Source organism: Coregonus lavaretus (assembly GCF_964263955.1).
Source record: "Coregonus lavaretus genome assembly, chromosome: 31".
Taxonomy (NCBI): domain Eukaryota; kingdom Metazoa; phylum Chordata; class Actinopteri; order Salmoniformes; family Salmonidae; genus Coregonus; species Coregonus lavaretus.
This window is the reverse complement of record NC_140018.1, coordinates 39,093,158-39,116,415: the sequence shown is the minus strand read 5'-3', so window position 1 is coordinate 39,116,415 and position 23,258 is coordinate 39,093,158. Positions and strand designations below refer to the sequence as shown.

General features: G+C 42.1%; 1 protein-coding gene across 2 annotated transcripts in view; it reads right to left on the bottom strand.

Annotated features, from left to right (window-relative positions):
* The window catches only part of LOC311107015 (serine/threonine-protein kinase MRCK beta-like), a 178,017-nt gene that overhangs the window by 113,648 nt on the left and 41,111 nt on the right, over positions 1 to 23,258 (bottom strand). For both annotated transcript variants that reach the window (XM_084149466.1, XM_084149467.1), the window contains exon 2: positions 15,669 to 15,760. In XM_084149466.1, the coding sequence (XP_084005592.1) occupies positions 15,669 to 15,760 (92 nt within the window). The remainder of the gene's footprint in view (positions 1 to 15,668; positions 15,761 to 23,258) is intronic.

The following is a 23,258-nucleotide window of genomic DNA, read 5'->3' as shown; positions in this document are numbered from 1 at the left end:
CAGGGTGAGTTTCAGAGGGAGGAAGGAACAGGGAGGGGAGTGAGCTTTTTGGCAGTACTCGGAGGGCCGGTTCTCTGACCTCCATTTCTCCCAGAAAATGACTGTTGAGTGTGGTGAGAGAGAGAGACGGAGAGGGGGAGACACTATCCATCATAAACAGGAAATCCAGGCCAAACACTTATCTGGAAAGGCATCATGTAACTTAAGAGCCCACAGGAAACTGAAGAGGGCGCGAGGGAGGGCAGAGTCGACGGCAATAACGGCTAACAGAACGTAGAGACTCGCAGCCTTGTTCACACACAAACACACTCACTATGAGAAAGTGCAAAGTAACAATTTAAAGTGTGTGTGTGCGCGCATGTAGAACTAGGCCTTATATATTGAAATCGACAATAACAATAGTTGTGTTGAATTAATTGAGTGAACTAGCAAAAAGGGACGTGGAGCATTGGTTTCACACACAGTATCATAACAAAATTTGAACTTTTGCAGAGTCACCACCCTCAAGATGGCACCCCTTAAAGCAAACAAACCACATCCTAGCTAGCAGCCAAAGCACTGAACTGAACCTAAGAGGCAGAACAAGTGGCCCTGCCCAGTCTATGTGAAATGGCACATTATCAGTATGTGTGTGTGTGTGTTCTGTTAAGGGAAACACTATTTTTGTGAGAGTTTCCCCTTGGTTACGGTATTCCTTTCCTGAGGGTTTCCTGGAAGCGGGGCTGTTGTCCGGACCTCCTTCCTGTACCTAGTGTGTGTGTGCACATTTTGAATAGTACCACGTAGTAGTCCAAGTCTAAGGAGCTCTAGCTGAGACAAGGCATGAACACAAAGACAAAATATATTTGAACTCCCTCACACACAGACATTATATGAGTGATGGGCTGTGTCCAAAATCGTACCCTATTCCCTCCCTATGTAGTGCACTACTTTCAACCAGGGTCCATAGGGCTCTGGTCAAAATTATTGCACTTACAATATAGGGAATAGTGTTAACTCCAAATGACACGACGACTAGGTTCCAGTTTAACAACGTTTACTTCACAGTATCAGCACTGTACATAGCGGCCATTACACTCAGGCCCGGTCCATCAGTGACAGTAACTTCTGCACAGGCGCACTAATAAGAGGGGGAGAGCAGCGTAATTACAAAAGTATAAGGATACTTAAAACATTAACTTAACCCACTTTTCTTTAAAGACAAATAAAACAGCAACAAATAATTAAAAGTATATGCATTATTCAAGTCCCTCATTTCAAATGGGTCATATGGCAATGTCACGTGACAATTGTTTTACTCAAACTGCCACTTTCCATTACTGAGTGTCTTTAGGATTACAAGAGCGGATGCTCCTTTTTTAGTCAGACAGTCAGCCATCTGTTCCTTTGTGGCTGACCACAGAATCCGCTGGATTATCTGAGCCGGAATAAATTCCTTGATGCTGCTAATCTCAAAATGAATCCCTTCTGATACTTTTTGACTCCCAACAGATAGGTGAGAATCTTCCTTCCTCATCCCATTAAGACAATTAGATGTCCACCTTTTGTGCCTCCATTTTTAAAGGTTCCCTAGGGAAGCATCACTGAAGACAACTAGTTTGAGAGTCATCTTTTCCCACATGCTGAAACTTTAGTCACTTGTTGTGATTTCAGTTTACGAACAACTTTGTTATCCTCATGCATGGTTTGTACAGTGGCGTGTTTTGTGTTGGATGCCAAGTTGCAGCCATCAAACATTACATCAAGTCTACTCTGTCTAGCAACCTAGAGAATTGGATGTATCTTTGACCTCAGCTGATCAGCATAAATTGCACAGAGTGGGGAGTCCCTTTGTACGGCTCTTGAAGAATCCATATGGATGGGTTGAAGATTCTTGATGTAGCTTTCCTGTTGCATCAGTATTATTCCGTCAACTGAAACTAACTCCATGCCAACATAACAAAAAAACGGCAATGCCAGTAAATGTATTTGTGGTGTGGAATCAGTTGTAGCAAAGGTCTGTGAGCCACCCCAGATTAAGTCAGCAACATGAAAGGCGAGTACTCCAGCCATTGCAGTCTTGATCAAGCCAGTAGAACACAGCAGGATCCACTTGACATTTTGCCTCCTGTACTCAGCATTGTTGCCTTGACTTTGTTGTACCAGTAGAGGGATGCATCTGCCAGGCCATACACACACTTTAGTTTCCACAGTGTTCCTTCACCCTTAACTTCAAGCGCAAGTCAGATGTGATTGTCCCTTGACAGATCTGTTCCCTGCAGAAATGCAGATTTGATGTCCATTGAATTAAGTATACATTTATTTCTGCCAGATCACTGTCAGCAGCAATCTGAGTGACACAGACTCATGTCGGTGTGTCTTTTGGGAGTTCTTTAGTGGCCAGCTTTTCAAAACCTCTAGCCACGCTTTTGGCAATATTCTGGTTGAGAATTATTTAAGGGTACACATCCACCTTGTTGAGACACATTTTTGGCCAATTTCTTTGACTTCCTCAAACACATTTTTTTCTCCAATTACTGAGCTTATCTTGTTTAGCCGGGTCAAATGACACGTCATTTGTTTCGAGTACATCATCCTCTTGAATGTCATTCATTCAGTCATTCTGTTTTAACATGTGGCTGTTGTTCAATGTTTCATTCATATGGGCCCTCAACAGTATTACCCGTGTCATGGTTGAAGGTCTCTGCTCCATTTCCTGTGCCAGTTTCAGTGTCCATATCAATGGATGCGACATCTGGTAGGTTTGTGACTGTGTCCTTTTTTGTGTCATTTTCGGTAGGAGGCCGATTCTCAGCAACAGCCCCTCCAACTCGTTGATAATTTATTTACCTTCTGCAATCTTGAGTGATGCACCCAGACGATGGTGCGTCCGTGCTTCATAAATATCACCATACCATCTTGGCCAATGACGACTCCAGGTCCTTTCCACTCGACAGTCAACTCGTTTGTAGTATACTTTGTCTCCAGTCACGTACCTCTCATCTGTGGGACAAAATTGTTTACGCAGAGCCCTGCGAATTCTCTCCGAACACTGCTTCAGTGAATGCTTTTCTCGCTGCATGTAGTGCTGAAAGGTGCTGTCCCCAGCAGACTCTGTGACTGTCTGACTAAAAAGGCACTCAGTAACGGAAAGTGGCAGCTTGAATAAAGCTTCTGGTGCTGGTGGCTTGTCAACCAGTACAGTGGGAAGATTAGGGTTCTGCCCGAACACTAACTGGTATGGGCTGTAGCCATGAACATTGTGCATTGAGTTCTTTGCCATTAGCACCCAATCTAGGGCTGTTTCCCCAGTTACATTCATTGTCTTGCTTCACTTTCAGCAAAATCGTTGTGAGTGTTTGATTATGTCTCTCCAAAAGTCCATTGCTCCATGGACTGTATGCAGCAGTGATCTTTACTTCCATGTTGAATTTGTCTGCCATTTCATTATTATTGAATTCTTCTCATTGTCAATTTCTGGGGCGGGCCATGCACACTTATCCAGTAATTAATGAAGTGCTTGACGACTTCACTGGGTTTCTTTGTGTTCACAATGCTTCCAGCACTGAAGCATGTGAAGTGGTTGATTATGTGAAGTCACCACAGACTTGGTCCTAGCTCGTGTCAAACCAACAGCTGGTCTGGGCTTAGGTTTTCTGTACTTCTGGCATGTTTCATTGACATGCTCACTATCTGCCGTAGAATAGAACTACTCTCATCATCATTATTCCCAGTACAGAGGGAGAGCACTGTAATTAGAGGTATAGGGCTACTTAAAACATGAACTTAACAATAGGGTGCCATTTAGGATGCAGACATGGGTTTCCATCTGTGGGCCGGAGCAGCTAATGGCTTGGCCATTGATTGGCTGCATCACCGCTTGGAATGGCAACTGATTGGCATCCGACCGCAAGGCGCTACAGAGGGTAGTGCGTACAGCCCAGTACATAACTAAGGCAGAGCTCCCTCCCATCCTGGACCTATATACCAGGCGGTGTCAGAGAAAGGAACTACAAATTGTCAGACTCCAACTACCCCAGACTGTTTTCTCTGCTATCGCACGGCAAGCGGTACAGATGCACCAAGTCTGGAACCAAAAGGACCCTGACGAGCTTCTTCCATCCCCAAGCCATAAGACTGCTAAATAGTTAACCAAATAGCTACCCTGACTATCTGCATTGACCCCCTTTTGCACCAACTCTTTTGACTCATCACATACGCTGCTGCTACTTGCTTATTATCTATCCAGTTGCCTAGTCACTTTATCCCTACCTATATGTACATATGTACCTCAATTACCTCGGACCCCTGCACATCAACTCGTTACTGGTACCCCGTGTATATAGCCAAGTTATCGTTACTCATTGTGTAATTATTCTTTATTATTTTTCAGTTATTCTCTCTGCATTGTTGGAAAGGGCCCGTAAGTAAGTATTTCATTAACAGAAATTGATGGAAATGTCTAATCTACACAAAATTACAACAAACTAATTGCGGCATTACTGCAAACATGGAAGAAGCAAGTGGAACGGGGAGAAAGTAAGGAACTTGTCTGTCGGCCCTGCATTAAAGACCAAAATTGGTTAAAGAGAAGTGATACATAAAAATGTATACGAATTTAATTTAAGGACGAAAACATTTACAGCTGTGCCATATAGATTGCAAAATAGTTGGGAAGAGATTTTCGATGTACCGATTCCATGGCACATGGTTTATTAATTGATACACAAAACGACACCGGATTCAAAACTTCAATTTTTTCAATTTTTATTATTATACCAAATTCTTGCAACCAATAGAATGTAATATATATATGGGTGATACAACCATCCCAGCTCTGCAGATTTTGTTGCGAAGAGACAGAATCATTAGATAATTTGTTTTGGTACTGTCCATATGTAGCTTGTTTTAGGAAGCAGGTTCAGGAATGGCTGAAGAATTGCAACATTTACATGGAGCTAACTCTGCAAATAGCACTGCTAGGTGATTTGAAAAGTCATAGTCAATCGATCAATAATATAATAACTCTCTTAGCAAAAATGTGTATCTTTAATTTACAATCTGTAGAAACTATGAGAATAGAAAGGTAAAACTGGATGGTGTTCAGAGATAGATGGGAGGGGTTGAGTGGAGCTGAAGGGTGGGACTAAAAATAAGGTAACTAATGTAAAATATACTGTGTCCGTAAAATGTATAAAGTATGTATAAACTGGGAGTAGAAGCCTAGGTATTATTGTCCATTAGTTTACTCCAATTAGGGGAGCAGTGGTAGGGTTAGGGGAAAATAATAAAGGAATATATTTTTTTTAAATACTGAACAAAAATAAAACGCAACATGCAAGAATTTCTAAGATTTTATTGAGTTCATGAAAGAAAATCTCTCAATTTAAATAAAAGCAGGGGTGTGAATTAGAAAACCAAATCAGTATCTGGTGCAACCACCATTTGCCTCATCAAGCATACAGTGATCAGGCTGTTGATTGTGGACTGTGGAATGTTCTCCCACTACTCTTCAATGGCTGTGCGAAATTGCTGGATATTGGCATGGACTGGAATACACTGTCGCACACGTCGATCCAGAGCATCCCACACAAGCTCAATGGGTGACATGTCTGGTGAGTATTCAGGCCATGGAAAAACTAGGACATTATCAGCTTCCAGGAATTGTGTACAGATCCTTGCGACATGGGGCCGTGCATTATCATGCTGAAAAATGAGTTGATGAATGGCACGAAAATGGGTCTCAGGATCTCTTCACGGTATCTGTCCATTCAAATTGCCATCGATAAAATGAAATTGTGTTCGTTGTCCGTAGCTTATGCCTGCCCATACCATAACCCCGCCGTCACCATGGGGCTGTTAACAACGTTGACATCAGCAAACCTCTCACCAACACGACGCCATACACGCCGTCTGCCATCTGCCCAGCACAATTGAAACCAGGATTAATCCGTGAAGAGGACATCGAAGGTGAGTATTTGCCCACTGACGTCGGTTACGACGCTGAAGTCAGGTCAACACCCAGACAAGAATGACGAGCACGCAGAGCGAGCTTCCCTGAGACAGTTTGGTCAGAAATTCTTCGGTTGAGCAAACCCACAGTTTCATCAGCTGTCCGGGTGGCTGGTCTCAGACGATCCAGCAAGTGAAGAAGCCTGATGTTGTGCTCCTGGGCTGGCGTGGTTACACATGGTCTGCGGGTGTGAGGCCAGTTGGCCTTACTGCCAAATTCTCTAAAACGACGTAGAGAAATAAACATTAGAATTTCTGGCAACAGCTCTGGTGGACATTCCTGCAGTCAGCATGCCAGTTTCACGCTCCCTCAAAATTTGAGAAATCTGTGGCATTGTGTTGTGTGACAAAACTGCACATTTTAGAGTGGCCTTTAATTGTACCCAGCACAAGGTGCACCTGTGTAATTATCATAATGTTTAATCAGTTTCTTGATATGCTACACCTGTCAGGTGGATGGATTACCTTGGTAAAATAGAAACGATAACTAACACTGATGTAAAATAATTTTGCACAACATTTTATTTCAGATCATGAAACATAGGACCAACACTTTACATGTTGTGTTTATATTTTTGTTCAGTATATATATATATATATATATATATATATATATATATATATATATATATATACACACACACACACATACACACACACATACTACCGTTCAAAAGTTTGGGGTGACTTAGAAATGTCCTTGTTTTCAATGAAAACATACATGAAATGAGTTTGAATAGGAAATATAGCAAAATGCATAGGAATTGTAGTCACTGACAAGGTTAGAAATAATGATTTTTAATATAAATAATAATTGTGTCCTTCAAACCTTGCTTTCGTCAAATAATCCTCAATTTGCAGCAATTACAGCCTTGCAGACCTTTGGCATTCTAGTTGTCAATTTGTTGAGGTAATCTGAAGAGATTTCACCCCATGCTTCCTGAAGCACCTCCCACAAGTTGGATTGCCTTGATAGGCACTTCTTATTTACCATACGGTCAAGCTGCTCCCACAACAGCTCAATAGGGTTGAGATCCGGTGACTGTGCTGGCCACTCCATTATAGACAGAATCCCAGCTGACTGCTTCTTCCCTAAATAGTTTTGCATAATTTGGAGCTGTGCTTTGGGTCATTGTCCTGTTGTAGGAGGGAATTGGCTCCAATCAAGTGCTGTCCACAGGGTATGGCATGGCGTTGCAAAATGGAGTGATAGCCTTCCTTCTTCAAGATCCTTTTTACCCTGTACAAATCTCCCACTTTACCACCACCAAAGCACCCCCAGACCATCACATTGCCTCCACCATGCTTGACAGATGGCATCAAGCACTCCTCCAGCATCTTTTCATTTGGTCTGCGTCTCACAAATGTCATTCTTTGTGATCTGAACACCTCAAACTTTGATTCGTCTATCCATAACACTTTATTCCAATCTTCCTCTGTCCAGTGTCTGTGTTCTTTTGACCATCTTAATCATTTCTTTTTATTGGCCAGTCTGAGATATGGCTTTTTCTTTGCAACTCTGCCTAGAAGGCCAGCATCCCGGAGTCGCCTCTTCACTGTTGACGTTGAGACTGGTGTATTGCGGGTACTATTTAATGAAGCTGCCAGTTGAGGACCTGTGAGGTGTCTGTTTCTCAAACTTGACACTAATGTATTTGTCCTCTTGCTCAGTTGTGTACCGGGGCCTCCCACTCCTCTTTCTATTCTGGTTAGAGCCAGTTTGCGCTGTTCTGTGAAGGGAGTACTACACAGCGTTGTACGAGATCTTCAGTTTCTTGGAAATTTCTCGCATTAAATAGCCTTCATTTCTCAGAACAAGAATAGACCGACGAGTTTCAGAAGAAAGTTATTTGTTTCTGGCCATTTTGATCCTGTAATTGAACCCACAATTGCTGATGCTCCAGATACTCAACTAGTCTCAAGAAGGCCAGTTTTATTGCTTCTTTAATCAGCACAACAGTTTTCAGCTGTGCTAACATAATTGCAAAAGGGTTTTCTAATGATCAATTAGCCTTTTAAAATGATAAACTTGGATTAGCAAACACAACGTGCCATTGGAACACAGGACTGATGGTTGCTGATAATGGGCCTCCATACGTCTATGTACAGTGGGGAAAAATAGTATTTAGTCAGCCACCAATTGTGCAAGTTCTCCCACTTAAAAAGATGAGAGAGGCCTGTAATTTTCATCATAGGTACACGTCAACTATGACAGACAAAATGAGAAAAAAAAAATCCAGAAAATCACATTGTAGGATTTTTTATGAATTTATTTGCAGATTATGGTGGAAAATAAGTATTTGGTCAATAACAAAAGTTTCTCAATACTTTGTTATATACCCTTTGTTGGCAATGACACAGGTCAAACGTTTTCTGTAAGTCTTCACATGGTTTTCACACACTGTTGCTGGTATTTTGGCCCATTCCTCCATGCAGATCTCCTCTAGAGCAGTGATGTTTTGGGGCTGTCGCTGGGCAACACGGACTTTCAACTCCCTCCAAAGATTTTCTATGGGGTTGAGATCTGGAGACTGGCTAGGCCACTCCAGGACCTTGAAATGCTTCTTACGAAGCCATTCCTTCGTTGCCCGGGCGGTGTGTTTGGGATCATTGTCATGCTGAAAGAACCAGCCACGTTTCATCTTCAATGCCCTTGCTGATGGAAGGAGGTTTTCACTCAAAATTTCACGATACATGGCCCCATTCATTCTTTCCTTTACACGGATCAGTCGTCCTGGTCCCTTTGCAGAAAAACAGCCCCAAAGCATGATGTTTCCACCCCCATGCTTCACAGTAGGTATGGTGTTCTTTGGATGCAACTCAGCATTCTTTGTCCTCCAAACACGACGAGTTGAGTTTTTACCAAAAAGTTATATTTTGGTTTCATCTGACCATATGACATTCTCCCAATCCTCTTCTGGATCATCCAAATGCACTCTAGCAAACTTCAGACGGGCCTGGACATGTACTGGCTTAAGCAGGGGGACACGTCTGGCACTGCAGGATTTGAGTCCCTGGCGGCGTAGTGTGTTACTGATGGTAGGCTTTGTTACTTTGGTCCCAGCTCTCTGCAGGTCATTCACTAGGTCCCCCCGTGTGGTTCTGGGATTTTTACTCACCGTTCTTGTGATCATTTTGACCCCACGGGGTAAGATCTTGCGTGGAGCCCCAGATCGAGGGAGATTATCAGTGGTCTTGTATGTCTTCCATTTCCTAATAATTGCTCCCACAGTTGATTTCTTCAAACCAAGCTGCTTACCTATTGCAGATTCAGTCTTCCCAGCCTGGTGCAGGTCTACAATTTTGTTTCTGGTGTCCTTTGACAGCTCTTTGGTCTTGGCCATACTGGAGTTTGGAGTGTGACTGTTTGAGGTTGTGGACAGGTGTCTTTTATACTGATAACAAGTTCAAACAGGTGCCATTAATACAGGTAACGAGTGGAGGACAGAGGAGCCTCTTAAAGAAGAAGTTACAGGTCTGTGAGAGCCAGAAATCTTGCTTGTTTGTAGGTGACCAAATACTTTTTTTCCACGATAATTTGCAAATAAATTCATTAAAAATCCTACAATGTGATTTTCTGGATTTTTTTCTTCTAAATTTGTCTGTCATTGTTGAAGTGTAACTATGATGAAAATTACAGGCCTCTCTCATCTTTTTAAGTGGGAGAACTTGCACAATTGGTGGCTGACTAAATACTTTTTTTCCCCACGGTAGATATTCCATGAAAAATCTACCGTTTCCAGCTACAATAGCCATTTCCAACATTAACAATGTCTACACTGTATTTCTGATCAATTTGATGTTATTATAAAATGTAAAAAAATCTAAAACAAGGACATTTATATATGCACTACCCCAAACTTTTGAACGGTAGTGCATATATAAACTACCAGTCAAAAGGTTGGACAAACCTACTCATTCCAGGGTTTTACTTTATTTTTACAATTTTCTACATTGTAGAATAAAAGTGTGAAGACATCAAAACTATGAAATAACACATATGGAATCATGTAGTAACCAGAAAAGTGTTAAACAAATCAAAATATATTATATATTTGAGATTCTTCAAATAGCCACCCTTTGCATTTATGACAGCTTTGCACACTCTTGGCATTCTCTCAACCAGCTTCATGAGGTAGTCACCTGGAATCCATTTCAATTACCCCTACTTAAAAGTTAATTTGTGGAAGTTCTTTCCTGCTTAATGTGTTTGAGCCAATCAGTTGTGTTGTGACAAGGTAGGGGGGTATACAGAAGATAGCCCTATTTGGTAAAAGACGAAGTCCATACTATGGCAAGAAATGCTCAAATAAGCAAAGAAAAATGACAGTCCATCATTACTTTAAGACATGAAGGTCAGTCAAAACGGAACATTTCAAGAACTTTCAACGTTTCTTCAAGTGCAATCACAAAAAACATCAAGTGCTATGATGAAACTGGCTCTCATGAGGACCACCACAGGAATGGAAGACCCAGAGTTACCTCTGCTGCAGAGGATAAGTTCATTAGAGTTACCAGCCTCAGAACTTTCAGCCCAAATAAATACTTCACAGATTTCAAGTCACAGACACATATCAACATCAACTGTTCAGAGGGGACTGTGTGAAATCAGGCCTTCATTGTTGAATTGCTGCAAAGAAACCACTACTTAAGAACACCAATAAGAAGAAGAGACCTGCTTGGGCCAAGTAACACGAGCAATGGACATTAGACCGGTGGAAATGTGTCCTTTAGTCTGGAGTCCATATTGGAGATTTTTGGTTCCAACAGCCATGTCTTTGTGAGATGCAGAGTAGGTGAACGGATGATCTCCGCATGTGTACTTCCCACCGTAAAGCATGGAGGAGGAGGTGTTATGGTGTGGGGGTGCTCTGCTGGTGACACTATCTATGATTTATTTAGAATTCAAGGCACACTTAACCAGCATGGCTACCACAGCATTATGCAGCGATACGCCATCCCATCTAGTTTGGGCTTAGTGGGACTATCATTTGTTTTTCAACAGGACAATGACCCAACACACCTACAGGCTGTGTAAGGGCTAATTTACCAAGAAGGAGAGTGAAGAGTGCTGCATCAGAGGACCTGGTCTCCACAATCCCCCGACCTCAACCCAATTGAGATGGTTTGGGATGAGTCGGATGGCAGAGTGAAGGAAAAGTAGCTAACAAGTGCTCAGCATATGTGGGAACTCCTTCAAGACTGTTGGAAAAGCATTCCAGGTGAAGCTGGTTGAGAGAATGCCAAGAGTGGGCACATCTGTCATCAAGGCAAAGGGTGGCTATTTGAAGAATCTCAAATATAAAATATATTTTGATTTGTTTAACACTTACTACATGATTCCATATGAGTTATTTCATAGTTCTGATGTCTTCACACTTTTATTCTACAATGTAGAAAATTGTAAAAATAAAGGAAAACCCTGGAATGAGTAGGTGTGTCCAAACTTTTGACTGGTACTGTACGTGGTAGTAGAGTAGTGGCCTGAGGGCACACACTTACTGTGTTTTGAAAAGAGTTATGAAATATAATATCATGTAATATTTTAAATTGTAAATACAGTGCATTCGGAAAGTATTCATACCCCTTGAGTTTTTCCAAATTTTTTACATTACAGCCTCATTCTAAAATGAATTACATAATTTTTTTCCTCAATCGACACACAATACCCCATAATGACAAAGTGAAAACAGTATTTTTTTTTTATTATAAAAAACTAAAAAGAAATACCTTATTTACATAAGTATTCAGACCCTTTGCTATGAGACTCGAAATTGAGCTCAGGTGCATCCTGTTTCCATTGATCATCCATGAGATGTTTCTACAACTTGATTGGAGTCCACCTGTGATAAATTCAATTGATTGGACATGATTTGGAAAGGCACACACCTGTCTATGTAAGGTCCCACAGTTGACAGTGCATGTCAGAGCAAAAACCAAGCCATGTGGTCGAAGGAAACGTCCTTGGGCTCCGAGACAGAATTATGTCGAGGCACAGATCTGGGGAAGAGTACCAAAAAATGTCTGCAGCATTGAAGGTCCCCAAGAACCCAAGTGGCCTCCATCATTCTTAAATGGAAGAAGTTTGGAAACACCAAGACTCTTCCTAGAGCTGGCCGCCCGGTCAAACTGAGCAATTGGGGGAGAAGGGCCTTGGTCAGGGAGATGACCAAGAACCCGATGGTCACTTTGACAGAGCTCCTCTGTGGAGATGGGAGAACCTTCCAAAGTGGTGTGATGAAACCAATATTGAACTCTTTGACCTGAATGCCAAGCGTCACGTCTGGAGGAAACCTGGAACCATTCCTATGGTGAGGCATTGGTGGTGGCAGCATCATGCTGTGGGGATGTTTTTCAGTGGCAGGAACTGGGAGACTAGTCAGGATCGAGGGAAAGATAAACGGCGCAAAGTAAAGAGAGATCTTTGTTGAAAATCTGCTCAGGACCTCAGACTGGGGTGAAGGTTCACCTTCCAACAGGACAACAACCCTAAGCAGTTTGGAACCACCAAGACTCTTCCTAGAGCTGGCTGCCCGGTCAAACTGAGCAATCGGGGGAGAAGGGCCTTGGTCAGGGAGATGACCAAGAACCCGATGGTCACTCAGAGAGCGCCAGAGTTCCTCTGTGGAGATGGGAGAACCTTCCAGAAGGACAACCATCTCTCCAGCACTTCACCAATCAGGCCTTTATGGTAGAGTGGCCAGACGGAAGCCACTCCTCAGTAAAAGTCATGACAGCCCGCGTGGAATTTTACAAAAGACACCTAAAGGACTCTGACCATGAGAAACAAGATTCTCTGGTCTGAAAGCCAAGCGTCACGTCCTGGAGGAAACCTGTACTTGAGTGGCCCAGCCAGAACCCGGACTTGAACCCGATTGAACATCTCTGGAGAGACCTGAACATAGCTGTGCAGCGGCGCTCCCCATTCAACCTGACAGAGCTTGAGAGGATCTGCAGAGATTAAATGGGAGAAACTCCCCAAATACAGGTTCAACAAAGTACTGAGTAAAGGGTTGAATACTTATGTAAACGTGATATTTCCGGTTTTTATTTTTAATAAATGTGAGAGAAAAAATACTAAAAACCTGTTTTTGCCTTGGCAGCAGCTAATGGGGATCCTTAATAAATAGAAATACAAAACGTGCTGGGAGTTGAAAAGGAGAAGCCCATATTTCCCAATAATAGACCTAACTTAACACTGATAGGCTACAACCTCACAAAATACACGACATGAGTGGCTGAGGTACCTTTCTGGACCTTCTAAACTGTTGAGCATAGACCCAAACTGATCCAAATGCCTCCATAATCAGGCCTTGGCTGTATGCAGTTATTTCGGCATTAAACAAAACAGGACGTTTGAGCAGTTATTCAAACTTGCCTACATTGCAGTTTACAGCCTATAGACAATTGTGTACTTACTTGATAACAATACTTTTTTCCTCATTGCACTGTGTTGTTGTAGATTCATTTAATGGCCTAAAAACATAGGCCTAGGCGGGCCTAATGAATAGCGAAGCTTTGCGTGTCGGGGACCACAGAGTGCAGCTTGGAGGAACGCACAGATCTGCCATTTCATAATTTGTAAACTTATTTTTTCTGGCACTATGACAGGTACATATTTAGCCTATTATACCTAATATTTTGCTAATAAATGGTCTAATATCTGGCTAATATTTAGCTTCTTACTTCGGCTACACATGGCTATCCTCTCTTCCAACTGTTCCAGTGCACAATAGGCTACGCAAACCTCTCTGCAATAGGCCATTCCTCTCTCGTGAAATCCCAGGAAAAGCTATAGGACATTCATTTTGATAATTTTTTATACTAGGCCTAATAGCCTATTCGGGGGAAAGAAGGTTTGCTCTTGCTAATTGCCGAATGTAAAACGGGCCTACACAGCATAAGGCAAATTAACTGTCGGGGAAAGTTGAGGAGAGAAAGCGGGTTGGTGTGATCACTTTTGGCCGGTTATGATAACATTGTTGCACTGATGCATTACAAATAGTTGCACAAGACAGACCGAGAGATGAGCACAGTGCAAAAGAAGCCCCAAAGGAATTGACAACCATTAGAAAAATTGAAATCACTTGCAAAAAATGACATGTTGTTGAATTGCTACATTTAAACACAAGTTACTATATTATTTTTCCTTAGGCCTACATGTACATTGAAGTATTATTTGCAGTTGTCACTATGACAATGAACACAACCTGAAAGCACTGAATGGTCTTGTGTTACCACCTTATTAATAGGCCTACAGCATGCAGTAGGATGTGTTGATCAGTTGATTGACCGGTGTAGGACTGTAGAACGATAAACAATAAATGTTCCTCTAGTGTGGATGCTCACCAACGTTTTATAGTTATGTAGCCTATAGTATATCTTCATAGTTATCTTATCGTTATAGTTATTGTCTTGGTGGTTGGCCCTTAACTCTGACAACACAAATTATATCAAAACAGAACTACTATACTGAACAAAAATATTAAACGCAACATTCTCAACGATTTTACTGAGTTACAGTTCATATAAGGAAATCAGTCAATAGAAATAAATAAATTAGGCCCTAATCTATGGATTTCACATGACTGGGCAGGGGCGCAACAATGGGTGGGCCTGGGAGGGCATAGGCCCAGCCAATCAGAATGAGTTTTTCCCAACAAAAGGGATTTATTACAGACTGAAATACTCCTCAGTTTCATCAGCTGTCCGGGTGGGTGGTCTCAGATGATGCCGCAGGTGAAGAACCTGGATGTGCTGGGCTGGCATGGTTACACGTGGTCTGCGGTTGTGAGGCCAGTTGGACGTACTGCAAAATTCTCTAAAACGGCATGGTAGAGAAATTAACATTCAATTCTCTGGCAACAGCTTTGGTGGACATTCCTGCAGTCAGCATGCCAATTGCACGGTCCCTCAAAACTTGGGAAATCTGTGGCATTGTGTTGCGTGACAAAACTGCGAGTGACCTTTTATTTTCCCCAGCACAAGGTCATGCTGTTTAATCAGCTTCTTGATATGCCACACCTGTCAGGTGAATGGATTATCTTGACAAATGAGAAATGCTCACCATCAGGGATGTAAACAAATTTGTGCACAAAATTTGAACTTAATAAGCTTTTTGTGCATATGGAATATTCCTGGGATCTTTTATTTCAGCTCATGAAACATGGAACCAACACTTTACATGTTGCATTTATATTTTTGTTCAGTACAGTAGGTCTAGCTAGCGTTAGCGAACTTGAATGAAATAAATATAAAATGACACTTACACTTGTTTACTTTACTTTTATGCTATATAAATTGACTCCTTTAATAATTGACTCCGGAAGTTTGCCACCGGCGCGCTGCAGTAGGGAGGTAAAGCCGAAGTCGAATCCTTCACTTCCGTTGTTTGGCTGTGCCCATAGCAACGTAAAAAAAATGAGGTGGATAACACTGAAAATATTATCACAGAATACAATCGGCATGTTATATGGATCTACAAAATAGATAGCCATGGGACGGGGACTAGATAGCTCTGGGACATCTGAAAACATTTGACAAACTTTGGCATACCTCCTCTCTGACTTTCAGCAAATCATTTCCACTCAGGATAGTGACAGGTTAACCCATATATTTCATGCCAATAAAGCTTTATACTGAATTGAAGCATGACCGGTGGGTTCAGGCAGTCTTACCTCGCCAAATGCTCCCCTGCCAATCACCTTGAGCATCTCGAAATCTTCCCTGTGCAGACGCATCTCCTTCACGGTTGTGGTGAATGGCTTCACTGCAAGAAACAAATGGCAAACAATCAACTTAAGGCCTACACCTATCTTACATTACACCATCACATAATGTCCCTGGTGTTTCATATGTTAGGTGAATCTGTTTTAGTCTAGCAGTTCGGCCACATGAGCCTTGCTAGGACATGCATGAAGCACAAGCAATAGGTCTGTGTCCCTCAAAGGTTCTCAACCATAGGATGAACCTGTGTGAATATCCACACTTATTGTTACACATTAATTTCAAAGAGAATGATGTTTTACATTTGACCATTTGTCAACATTATCCAACGAATCGAAGGTGACAACTTATCTTTGTGTGTTATACTGATGTGTTACGTTCAAAATAGGATCAAGGAGGGTTTACCGCAATGTTAGCAACTGCATAGAAAATGTTACTTAGGCTTTCAATAGGGTTGGGCATTTGAAATAATTTTTCAAATAATCATGACATATTTTCGGATACCTGGATAGTCAAAATACATGTTTAAAACTGGCTTGCTGTGCAGCCTGCGCAACTTGGGAGCTCTGCTTGCAGCAGAGTGGGGGATGGGCGGGGGCCAGTCAGTTTGACACAGGAGGGAGAGAGCCATACAGTCTGCCGCAAGTTAAACAAACTTGTAGATCCCATGAGTTACCTTACTTTACTGACTTTTTCCCCATGGGGACATTTGTTCCAGTATCATGTACATGTATAAAGTGGCATTTAAATACAAAACAAATTGACAATACAACTTTCATAACAGTTACATACCAATAAAAAGAGACTAGCCTGATGGCCTTACTGGGTTTGATAGGAACATTAGCCCAAGCTATTTAGGAGGGATATGACACCTGGCACAAATGATTGTCTAGTTCTGTTTTTCCTGCCGAGGGGTGTCCTATACCTGCACCCAGAGCAGAGTAGTTCAAAGTCTGGGTACAGGGGGTGGCTTGGATCTAAAATGATTTTTTGAGCCTTGTGTAGGGCCCTGACAAAGATCTCATCAAGGCCTGTCTGTTTGACTCCAAGTCCCTTGCTTACTGTGGTGATAATCCTTCTCAGCATATTTCTCTGGCTGACAGTGGCATTGCCAAACCAACAAACAATACAAAAAGTTAAAATACTCTCAATGAAAGATTTGTAAAACAGAGTCAGTATAGTACAGTCAACATTAAAAGATCCCAGCTTTTTGAGAAAGTACAGTCTCTGTTGACTATTTTTGTAGATCGGGTCTGTACATTTACTCCACTGAAGCTTATTGTCCAAGAGGACACCCAGATATTTGTATTCCTCTACAATCTCTATGTTCTGACCTTTGATAGATGTTGCAGAGGTAGGTGCTGTACACTTCCTGAAGTCTATGCACATCTCTTTGGTCTTGTTGGTATTGAGGACCAAGTGTGATTCGTCACACCACTCTACAAAGTCATTTAGGACCGGGCCATGGTGTTTTGCTGTACTTCCCGTCCTTGTCTACAACAACATCCAGATTAAAAATTTAATTCTGTAATTTTAATTCCATTTTGCATTGATTAGAGATCTCCGACACTGATAGCTACACCTGGAGCCCGACTGTAGCCTAGTGTCATTTTGAAAGCCTGACAATAACAACAAACGCGTGAAACTCGTGTTTAGGCTACGGTATGTATTTTTATGGGGTGCACATCATAAAAAATACATTCAAAAGTTTGTTTTATTGAATTTCAAATGTCATAGTATATCCTTGTGTGTAGCAATGTCATATAGATAATTATTTAATTTAGACAAAGTCTTTCCATTGTTAAAATAGACCTATATTCGAATAACCGTGCCCATCCCTAGCTCCCTAGTGCTGACACTATTTTGTTTAAATATGCCTTAACTATATCATAAACTATTTGGGAAAGGGCAGCCAAGTCTACTTGTGCATGCTTATTTGAAAAATAAACCTGTCTCCACAGTGATCAGGTCAAGACAGACAAACAAACCAGCAGTCGTGAGCCAGTATGGCCAACAGACCTCACAACACAGCCATAGACCGTGAGCACTGTATCCCATCCCTCCACCCCGTTTTACAAGGCTCTGCGGGAGGGCTGGCACGGACCCAAGCAGGGCCTGCGAGGAGCCGATCTGCAGCACTCCTCGCCATATGAGGACATGCAGACCGAGCCTGTGTAGAGCGCGTTTATATCACTCCCAAGCCTTTTCCTCTAAACAGAGGGACCAACTTTCCTCTCGGCTGTGTTCATTTAAACAGACAAGAGAGACGTATGTTCCCTCCAGTGGTGGAGGGGGGGGGAGGGTCAGGCATCAGTTGCTCTCACTAGGCAGATCCTTCACAGAGCCTACTCACAGAATGACGGGTTTACGACTCGGCAATGGAGCTCACGAAAGGGTCGCGATACACGCATGACACTCACATGACGTGTGGAGTAATGGCTACCGCAAAATGTTAGAAACGTGCATGCTAAAAACTGTGGACCATTAGCACTTTTTTGACAGCAATTTAAATTGAGTGCACCCTTTGCCTTCAGATACCTGTTAGGTTTTTTTTTTATCCCTGATGTGATTGGTCCCTACTGTTCAACTGAAGCCTCGCAGCACTCAAGACACATTGGGTGAGGTGGTGAGGATTTACTTAACCTCAACGATTACGTAAACCAGCATTATGAAATGAGCTCTCAGATTATAATCCCAATTTGATGCTCTGCATATGGATACCAAGAGAGTGACAGTGATAGGCCTACATAGGGGCCTTGGTAGAATAAGGAAAGCGACAACGAAAATGACTTACACACTAGTGTCTTCATTGAAGAGCCAACCTTGTTATTCCAGCAAAGCCCCTTCGAGACAAAGACCGGCCATTCATATTCTGTGTCAAAAGGGGGTTTCTGATAATTCTCTCCTAAATAACGTGGCATTTCTGTAATTCACACAAGCCCCATCTTGTCAATTGCAATAAACTCCCATCACTGGCAATCAGAATGATTACGTGCTGAAAGTGGAACACCAGCTACAGAAGCTTTGTATCAATGTACTTCTTACAGGACCCCTGTCCCACTGCTAATTTAGCACCCCATCTCTGCGAGTGGGGTTTATCATTAAATTACTTGCACTTTGTTGGCAAACATCACAATAGCGTGAATGGAATTGTAGAGAGCAGCTTATTGCTTTTTCATTCATAGCTCAAACTCTAATTAGGTATCGGCCTACACAAATTTATTCAGTACATAGAGTACTTTGACAATTCTAGCAGCCAGTGTCTTTGAAACATTTAGGTAGTTCGTAGTTATTTTGGCCATAGAATGTTGAGTATTCAGTTGGTGATCCTCGTTCTCTTGGCTCACATCTGCCAAATGTTATGCAGGAGGGTGCCTGCAGCTTTGACAGCTGCTTTAGGCTCCCATACAGATCCAGAGGGAATCCACTTGGCACAGCACAGAGTGCCACTTGGAGAAGGGGTAGCACAGTGACAGAGGCATCAGCTGTTCACACTGATGGAAAGAAGAACCATTGTCTTTTAATTAAATAGATTACTGGTAGCCTTAAATGAATGCCATTCATGTCAACGCAATTACGATTTGTGGACGTGCAGTGCAAGATGTTAAAGAGGAAGCTTTAAATATAATTTAAGCCTGTACTTAAATCCCCTCACCTGAGATGTATTTGATCCATCTGCCTATATGAAACATTAGCCTAACTGTGTATGTTATCTTCAACAGGACACCTAAACTGAACAGGACTCAGAGGGGGTGGAGGTAATAAATGGCAGATGTTACAGGATGATATAGCCTCGAGGGATTGACGGCAAAAGTCAGTCAGTGCTGTCCAACACCGGAGCCATGACATAGGCTACCGGTGACAGAGCAGAAACGTGAGGACCATTTCCACATTACATGGTATAGATGCCATCTGGGACTGGCAGCCCTATTCAGAGTCCGACCCTGATGGATGTGCAGCACTACCCAAAGTCAACTCAATAATCTACAGCAGTAAATCTCTCCCCTGCTCCCCCGCAGTATGGGCCAGACTGTACACCCCCATTCATATCATCATTACCAAAGCATGTTTTCTCAGATGGAAATACTTTCACACAATAAGCTAGGGTTGTGCGGTATCCAGTTTTCCATACCTTCAAACCGTGCCTGTGCTATTCTGGGATATATGGTATTACTGGCAGTATCAAGGGCTGGTATCCTTTTTTTTTTTACATAAAAAAAAAAACCAAATAACGTCAGTTCCCAGAATGCTAACAAAATGCTGACAAGTACTAAAGAATTTGAGTGCTTCTCAAACTTAATATTTTATGCATTCCCCACACTCTCGTCCTCACAAGAACGTACTCAAAAGAACGTCGTCGGAGAATGCACTCGGAGCATGATGGAGCACGGTAGTATGCATATATTGAGAAACACCCACTCTCACTGATAACTGAGCGGCTCGAGTGCCCTCGTTGCCATGGTAACCTCCCTCCCTTAAAAGGGGCAGCTGAAATGTTTTGTCTCATCTGTGCCATTTTGGTTTAAAGACTCAAGTCACAGAAAATTAAATGACATTGAACAATATACAGTGGGGAAAAAAAGTATTTAGTCAGCCACCAATTGTGCAAGTTCTCCCACTTAAAAAGATGAGAGAGGCCTGTAATTTTCATCATAGGTACACGTCAACTATGACAGACAAATTGAGGAAAAAAAATCCAGAAAATCACATTGTAGGATTTTTTATGAATTTATTTGCAAATTATGGTGGAAAATAAGTATTTGGTCACCTACAAACAAGCAAGATGTTTGGCTCTCACAGACCTGTAACTTCTTCTTTAAGAGGCTCCTCTGTCCTCCACTCGTTACCTGTATTAATGGCACCTGTTTGAACTTGTTATCAGTATAAAAGACACCTGTCCACAACCTTAAACAGTCACACTCCAAATTCCACTATGGCCAAGACCAAAGAGCTGTCAAAGGACACCAGAAACAAAATTGTAGACCTGCACCAGGCTGGGAAGACTGAATCTGCAATAGGTAAGCAGCTTGGTTTGAAGAAATCAACTGTGGGAGCAATTATTAGGAAATGGAAGACATACAAGACCACTGATAATCTCCCTCGATCTGGGGCTCCACGCAAGATCTCACCCTGTGGGGTCAAAATGATCACAAGAACGGTGAGCAAAAATCCCAGAACCACACGGGGGGACCTAGTGAATGACCTGCAGAGAGCTGGGACCAAAGTAACAAAGCCTACCATCAGTAACACACTATGCCGCCAGGGACTCAAATCCTGCAGTGCCAGACGTGTCCCCCTGCTTAAGCCAGTACATGTCCAGGCCCGTCTGAAGTTTGCTAGAGTGCATTTGGATGATCCAGAAGAGGATTGGGAGAATGTCATATGGTCAGATGAAACCAAAATAGAACTTTTTGGTAAAAACTCAACTCGTTGTGTTTGGAGGACAAAGAATGCTGAGTTGCATCCAAAGAACACCATACCTACTGTGAAGCATGGGGGTGGAAACATCATGCTTTGGGGCTGTTTTTCTGCAAAGGGACCAGGACGACTGATCCGTGTAAAGGAAAGAATGAATGGGGCCATGTATCGTGAGATTTTGAGTGAAAACCTCCTTCCATCAGCAAGGGCATTGAAGATGAAACGTGGCTGGGTCTTTCAACATGACAATGATCCCAAATACACCGCCCGGGCAACGAAGGAGTGGCTTCGTAAGAAGCATTTCAAGGTCCTGGAGTGACCTAGCCAGTCTCCAGATCTCAACCCCATATAAAATCTTTGGAGGGAGTTGAAAGTCCGTGTTGCCCAGCGACAGCCCCAAAACATCACTGCTCTAGAGGAGATCTGCATGGAGGAATGGGCCAAAATACCAGCAACAGTGTGTGAAAACCTTGTGAAGACTTACAGAAAACGTTTGACCTGTGTCATTGCCAACAAAGGGTATATAACAAAGTATTGAGAAACTTTTGTTATTGACCAAGTACTTATTTTCCACCATAATTTGCAAATAAATTCATAAAAAATCCTACAATGTGATTTTCTGGATTTTTTTTCCTCATTTTGTCTGTCATAGTTGACGTGTACCTATGATGAAAATTACAGGCCTCTCTCATCTTTTTAAGTGGGAGAACTTGCACAATTGGTGGCTGACTAAATACTTTTTTTCCCCACTGTACCACATCACTCCTTACTGCGGTCCCCCACCCATTCAGCAACAATGGTATTAATGCAGTTTTAGGTTCTCTGTTGTGTGCCTCTCCTCCATTTTCTCAGTTGTCAGTACATAGTCCCATGTAGCTCAGTTGGTAGAGCATGGCGCTTGCAACGCCAGGGTTGTGGGTTTGTTTCCCATGGGGGGCCAGTATGAAAATGTATGCACTCACTAACTGTAAGTCGCTCTGGATAAGAGCGTCTGCTAAATGACTAAAATGTAAAATGGGACTTCATGTCCAACTCCCCATCAACGTGATAGCTCGTTGCAGTGATGTATGACAGCTTGTTCATAGACGTCGAACAATATGCCACGTATGGTGTTTAAGAGCTCGCGCTTTGTACTTGCAGAGCAACCATTGTACAACTTGTCTCCATCAGGGTCGTCACGGTTTTTCGACATGGCATCTTGTAGTCTTGGTTCTAGAAATGCCATTAGGGTATTGAAGCCGACATCCTCTACCATTGATAATGACTGCATATCAACTGCTCCGTCCCTTATCGCACTGCTTCCAGCAACGGGTTGAGTCTCACGGTGCCTCCCTTCGGCATTGCAACTGTACTGCCATTGCAGCTCAATTCCACCTCGCAAAGTTTGCATTTCATCAACTTCTCACTACAGTTCTCAATGTATTGCCATAGAGGACTTTGCTGATGTGGCTCCCTGTCTCACTCTCTGCCATTTTTCCAACTTACACGATGACGTTTGGAGCGCTTTATATCAGTGGCAAATCTCCTCCTACTTACAGCATTATTGCGTTAGGTATTTGTTTCTTTTTATGATGATTTTGCCTTTATGATGATGATCAGGACCTGTTAGTGGTAGTTTTGTGATAACTGTACTGTGATTTAAATGTTGTAAAAAAGTTTTCGGTTAGGGATATTTTCTAAAATGTTAACAATCACAAATTAGTTTAAACATCACACCCCTAATGCAAGTATCTCAAAACTTAGCAGCACGCACAAAACAAACAGTAGACAGCAGGGATGTTAATCCAGGAGGGAATTGTCTCTGCTGCTGTTGCCAGGGTGGAAAATTTACTTTTTTGGTCCACCAGCCACTGTGGGAGGTAGATGAAAAAAAAAAATAATGTACCATCAAAAATATTTAATTGCACAAAAAATCTCAAATAACAGATGAGCATGCTTTATAATGTTTCTAAAACAATAAATGTATTACCAGTAAGAAATAATGTGGTATACTGCTCAATTTCAATTTTGTGACCTGAGTCTTGAAAAAGTGCCTTTAGAAAGTATTCACACCCCTTGACTTTATCCACATTTTGTTGTGTTACAGCCTGAATTTAAAGTGGAGTTAGATTTTTTTGTCACTG